This window comes from Hipposideros armiger, unplaced genomic scaffold (genome assembly GCF_001890085.2).
Source record: "Hipposideros armiger isolate ML-2016 unplaced genomic scaffold, ASM189008v1 scaffold_265, whole genome shotgun sequence".
Lineage (NCBI taxonomy): Eukaryota > Metazoa > Chordata > Mammalia > Chiroptera > Hipposideridae > Hipposideros > Hipposideros armiger.
The window spans coordinates 191651-198218 of NW_017731615.1; the positions used below are offsets into that span (position 1 = coordinate 191651).

At 35.9% G+C, this 6568-nt stretch overlaps 1 protein-coding gene across 4 annotated transcripts in view; it reads left to right on the forward strand.

The window, feature by feature from the left end:
• The window catches only part of NUBPL (NUBP iron-sulfur cluster assembly factor, mitochondrial), a 195752-nt gene extending 190718 nt beyond the window's left edge, over positions 1-5034 (forward strand). For all 4 annotated transcript variants that reach the window (XM_019656760.1, XM_019656763.1, XM_019656762.1 and 1 more), the window contains one exon: positions 3203-5034. In XM_019656760.1, the coding sequence (XP_019512305.1) occupies positions 3203-3265 (63 nt within the window). In that variant the 3' untranslated portion in view covers positions 3266-5034. The remainder of the gene's footprint in view (positions 1-3202) is intronic.
• The last annotated feature ends 1534 nt before the right edge of the window (positions 5035-6568 follow it).

Sequence of the window (6568 nt, forward strand, 5' to 3'; positions counted from 1 at the left end):
ACTTCGTAGTTTATTTCAATTATGAGTTTAAATTTCTTAGTATTTCCACTTGTCCATTTTTACTTTTTTTCTTTGAGATTTTCCAAAAGTAAGGAAGATTTTAAGGAAGTAAAAAGAATATAATATAATAAGGAACATATAGCAACCATCTAAAGATAATATGATTTAAAACTCTAAACAACAGTGTTTGTGGAGGTGTTTTTTTTTAGTTATATAGTTAAAAAATCTCATTTACATTTGCATAAACATTAGACCTATTGTTTTGGGTCTATATATTTGTTGGGTGACATTTGTGGGAATGTGAACAGTTTAACCCTTTGTGGTTTAAGCTAGATTTGATTTGGTGAGGTGTGCTGTAAGATGTTCATGGTAAAGACATTCAAATATAAGTGGAGACTTTATTATCTGATAATTTTTAAATTATTACCACATAGTCTTAATATGAAATGACTGTGTGTGATAAATTAGAACTTGAAATCTTTAAAAGCTAAATAAAGGAACAAAGCTCTTTATAAAAGTTCTTGCACTTTGGTTGCCATACCTGTCCTTTAAACTTGTTAATGATAGAGCAGGAAAATAGAATCCAGCTGTTATCTGTGCCTCTAGACAGCCCAATAAAGGATCTTGACTAGGAGGGGAGGGTTAATCTGTGTAGAGTTGAGTTGATGAAAATGAGAGTATTACTATTTTGAGGAATCTAAATCATATTTTTTTACATATGTTATGTATGTGTTTGCTTTTTGCTAGGTATGGATTATACAAAAGGGGATGATTTAATTTACTTATGCCTCAGTTGGGAAAAGTGCCCAAAAGGACATGTTAATATGAGCCCTTCTGTAAGACTAAATTATTTGAGCACATAATAGCAATAATAGTGAGGTCTAATATTTATTATTTGCTTCTTCTGTGCCAGCACTTCACATACTTCATTCTGACTTGATACTTCCCCAAACCCTTCGAGGTAGATAGTATCATTATAACTATTTTACAGATGTGGAAACTGTGCCTAGAAGGTTTAAGTAACTAACCCAAGACCTCAGAACTAGTAAGTAATGGAGCTAAGATTTTAAACCATGCTTGTCTATCTTTAAGGCCCCAAATCTTTACCAGTGAGTTCTTCCTCCCTTTAATAGCGTTACATCGCACAGATTTCCCAAAACAATGCCTTACACACAATAAGAACCAAAAAGTATTTATCGAAATGATACTGCATTGGCTGAAAAAATTCAATCTCAACAGTTTTGTAGAAATTGAACCTGTTAAACTAAGCACTTTTAGTGGTTTCTCAGCAAATGACAATCTAATAGTTATTTTGAGTATGATACTCATATATGGAAAGTTTAAATGTGGCAAATTTGATTATTCTGGAATCATTCAGTAGTTCATGTAGTCTGATAGGTATGTCTTTAATTTAACATGAGTAAGAACTAAAAGATTGTACGATGATGGACTTGTCACAGTTTGCCTTAGTGCACTTTAAATTTTTGTCAGAAAATATTAGGCTTAAATATTTAGTAAAACCACTAGGAGATTAAAAAGGTATTTATAAAGATGCATGTGTTAAAATCAGAACATTAGATTTAAGAGAAATATTTCCTCATAAAGTATTGGGTTGTCAGAAAAGTCATGCCGTATTTTTTCTATGTTTTTTGTTGCAAAAATGCGTCATGACTTTTCCGACAACCCAATATATGTTATTTCCACTTTTAAACAGAAATTATTATTTCTGTTAACTATAGGCAGGGACTGAAACCATTTTTAGACAAAGCATTACGATTATAATTACCTGTGTGTTGGATTTACCATTTCATGTGTGATGTAGTAGAAGGAACTGTGCTTTGGAGTCAGGTGGACCCCGGTTTGAATGTTTCCCAGCCTACTGACTGTGACCATGAGCAAACAACTCCCAGTTTCTCATCCCTGTTGAACCAATGATGCTTATTTTACATAAGTGGGATCATGTGAAGTACTTGGTCTAGTAGGTACTTAATAAAGAAGAATCTAGTCCTTATTTATGTTTTGAGAGCTATTCTTTTCAAAAATGGACTCCAATGAAATGTTAACCTTTTCTGGTAAAATCAAGCATAATTCAGATGTTAGGGTTCAAGCATAGTTATTTTAAATGAAGACATGTGAGACACACTTAAAGCATTTCACCAAGTCATGGTAAACAGGCCTCAAGCAGTTCTTTTACCATGCAGAATCAGGCAGTTGGTCAGCTCATTTCAGTTATGAAGCTTTGCTGAACTCTTCACCTTCCTGAATCTTGGTTTTCTTGTGTATAAAATGGGGATAATGACAAGATTTACCCCTTAGGGCATCTGTGAGGGTAAATGAAATAATACTTGGCAAAAATTAAGTACTTAAGTATGTTTTAGCTATTAGTAGTAGTAGTTAGTAGTAGCATATACTCAACTCTATATAAATGTATAAATTAATAGTTTTTGAAAGCCTTATTGTTTCTGACAGTACTTTTACAGATAAAATAGAAGAGATAAGTAATATTTGCATTGCAGTTGTTTAAAACTCTTAAAATGCAGATCATGACCATTGTTCTGAGTGGGCCATGGACATTGGGTTAGTTGGTGACCCACTCGGTGGCTTGGGAGCTGCCCTTTTTGTTCCTCTACCCTGGGGGTCCCAGAGATGCAGAGTGTAACAGCTGATCCCGGAAATTCTTGCATGGTCCCCCAAACTCACCCGGTGAAGGAGCCTACAGATGCTGGGTGCTGGTATGAGATGCCATTCTCAGAGAGAATCAAGAAAATGTTTCCCAAAAGACAAACCATAGAGTGGTAATAAATAATCCTTTTTAAATGACTAACAGCTCTTATTGCAAAGAGGTTTTGGCTTATCTAACTCAGAACATTAATTTGTCAGAAGAGGAAGGTGTAATTTTCTGCAGCTAGACTAGGTTCCTAGTTTGCTGACACAGGAATTAGAGTTTGAAAAACAGTAATTGCTGGTACTAAGTATTTTTTTCAGAAAGTCACTTCCCATATGGTTATTCTCCAAATAATCTAAAATTCCTTTTTTCTTGCCCCACCTGCAGTGTACACAGTGGTATCTTCTCACTCCTGAATTTCCTCATCTCACTCTGCCTTTTTACTATTAAACTCAGGGGATAACTAAGGCAAACAGTCTGAGTCATTTGGTGTGTACTGGGGGAAAGTATAAAACAAATGTATCTGTTCTTTTCTAGGCCAAAGCTTACCTGCAGATCGCTGCAGAAGTGGTACGAAGATTGCCACCACCTCTGCAGTGATTCCATAAGTGTCCTGGAAACGTACCTGCTACTTGACAGTGCGAAGACGGTTGAAAATCAACAGTGTGGTGGTAAAACCTACAGAAATAATAGCAATCATAGCTATTTTCTTGTATTTCTAAGGAAATAAGTTTGCATTTTAGGATTTGATTTGCTAAGCAATGACTCCTGAATAAAATTGTTATATATTAATGCTAACTGCTACATGTAGGAATTTTTTTTTTGAAAGCTGATGTGTCCCAACTTTACAGAACTGCATTTTATTTTATTGAACTACCCCTTGAGGAATCATGAGTTTGTATTACAAGCCCAACCTTCAATTCAGAGGAAAACTGTGCTCTTTTTGCAGGACTGCAAAGCTTGTCATTTAAAGTATTTACCAAATTTGCATAAGGACATAAGTGTGACACCCCTCCATCAGGCAGTTTGGTCTGGGTTTGAATACAGCCTCTAGTACTATCTTGGACACATTCTTAGTATAAATTAAACCTCTACTTCTTCATCAGGACCATACTCTACCCTCGACTTAATGAATCTGAATCTCCAGGGGTGGGGCCTGGACATGTGTATTTTTAACAAGATCATAATGATTTTGATGATTCTAATTATGACAGCAATAATAGTAATAATAGCCAACATTGATCATGTGTTTGCTTGTGTCCTTATAGTTAATCTTCCATTTGTATGAGTAGAGTACTGCTGTTATCTCTGTTTTACAGATGAGGAAACTGAGGTATGGGAAAGAGAAGTGTCTTGCTGAGGGTTCCTGTTTTAGTAAGGGATGGAGCTGGGGGATTTAAACTTTGGCAGTTGGATACTGAATCCCTCCTTTTATACACCAAAGGGCATTTGTTTATTTCAAAAGAAATATAGTATTCAGTATTTCCTCAAACTCATTTGACCACAAAGCCCCCTCTCCCCACCCCACTCCCTTTTAGGACAACTTCATGGAGTTCAATTTTCAAAGAATACACTTTGAAAAACATGTATCTTGTCTAGCTGAGGCTTAGAGAGTCAAGGGCCCCAAGGTCAAGAAGCAAGATGGTTGTAAAGCTGCAAGTACTGATAAGAATCATTAGTTAATCCTCGGTTATAAGGAAGTGGTCTGTGACCTTTGGCAAATGCCTTGACATCCTTTCTTCTGTAGTTAAGCAGCCAGAAAAATCAGGCCGAGAGTTACATGTCATTATAAACATGTGTTCACACACTTAATGTTCACATGGTTGTTTATAGCAGCTTTATTTGTAATAGCCAAAACAACCCAGAGTTTTTCAGTGAGTGAATGGTTAAGCAAACTGGGGTATATCTATACCATGGAATACTACTCAGTAATAAAGAAGAATAAACTATGGATACGTGCTACATCCGGGATAAATTCCGGAGAATTATACTGAATGAAAAAGCTAATCCCAAAAGGTTATGCACCATATGATTCCATTTATATAACATTCTTGAAATGACAAAATTATAGAAATGGAGGACAAATCAGTGGTTTTCAGGGGTTAAGGAGGGGGATGTGGGGGTGGGAATTGTGTATGTCTGTAAAAGGGCAACAGGGATCCTTGTGATGATGGAAATGTTCTTTCTGTATCATGACATCGATGTCAGTATCTTGGTTGTGATATTGTACTATAGTTTTTTATGATGTTATTACCATTGAAAGAAATTGGGTAAAGGGCATAACAGAATCTCTCTGTATAATTTTTTACAACTGCATGTGAATCTACAGTTATTTCAAAATAAAAATAAAAGTTTAATTTAAAAAAGCTGCTGTTGTGTCTGAGCTGAATGCTCTGGAGCAAATTATCCATGCTAATTAAATCATGAATAGAAGTATCTGTGGACACACGGTGATCATCATTCATCATCACTCTGAGAAGGAAGTAATGACTTTTAAGTTGTAGATATTTATTTGAGTTTTTATTGTCTTTTGGGGGAGGCCAATATAGATAAATCATTAAGCACTTCTAAATATAATACCAAAAGCAAGTACTTGAACCAAGCTTAACTTTACCTGGAAAAACAATGATTTAAATAAACTCCAGAGGCTCTTTAAGTTGTGTGTCATAATTTAATACATCTGGTGGAGAACTGGGAAAGACAGTCTTTACATAAATACATGACTTAGAGAAGATTCGCATCTATAATCACCTGCTCCCGTCTCCTTCTCACCTACTAGTCTCTGCAATTATTTCCAGGAAAGCCACTGAAAAAATGGTGGTTGGAGTGTATATGTAGGTTCACAAGTACAGGAAGGGAAATTCACTGTAAGAGCAGAGTAAAGCTTATTCTAAAATTTTGCCCACGGCAGCCTTTGCTAAGCTTCAGAGAGCTGACTTCAAACATAGACTATCTAGCACAGATAGTCTGCCTCTTGTTAGGGGTAATATTTATTCTTCATTCTTCACATTTCCATAAAGTGTAGAGAATTTCCATGTCACTATCCAGGAGGGAAAGGCAAGTTCCCCAACTCACCCCATTCCAGGAAAGGAGGAGTGACTCATCTTATGGGTAAATTTTTCCTGTCTGCATTTCTTTGATTTCAGCCAAATCCTGAGTTTTCTGAGGCAGGCTACAGGGAAACCTGTACATCTCTGCTTCAGACTTGGATAGGCAAATGCATCTCATTTAGGGGTAGAGTATTTGGTAACCCATTGTGGTCACATATCCTCTAATCCTGCTATGTATCAGCAATAAAGCTTATATAATTTTTCCTTTGAATTCTGTGTCTCTCAGTTCCAAACAGGGGAAGCACCCCCAACCACACTCCACAAAAACACAAAATACCTTACTAAAATCCTATAAAGTTAGAACTGAAGTATATATTTGAAGCACCTCCTGTGAAAAATAAATTCACCAAATGACCAGAAGATATTTTGAGGGGGATGTGGGGAAGTTATTATGACATATACTACATATACAGTAATGCACAGAAGACATAAATATACAGGTCAATTATCTACAAAGTGAACACCTATGTAAGTAACTATTATACCAACCAGGTTAAGAAGTAGAACACGGCCAGAATCACAGAAGTCCCTGTGTTTTCCTGCGCAATCACTACCCTCTTCTTCCCCTACAAAGTTACCCACGTAGTGGTGTTTTAACACCTATGCCTGTGCCCTTAAACATTATTGTTTTGCCCATTTTTTGAAATTTGTTAAATGGAATTATAGAGTCTTTTGCTCTATATTGACTGCTTTTGTTCTATATTGTGTTTCTGAGATCCATGTCTATTGTTGCATGTAGCTGTGATTTGTTCATATTCTTTGCTGTAGAATGTTCCATTGTTTAAATATGCAA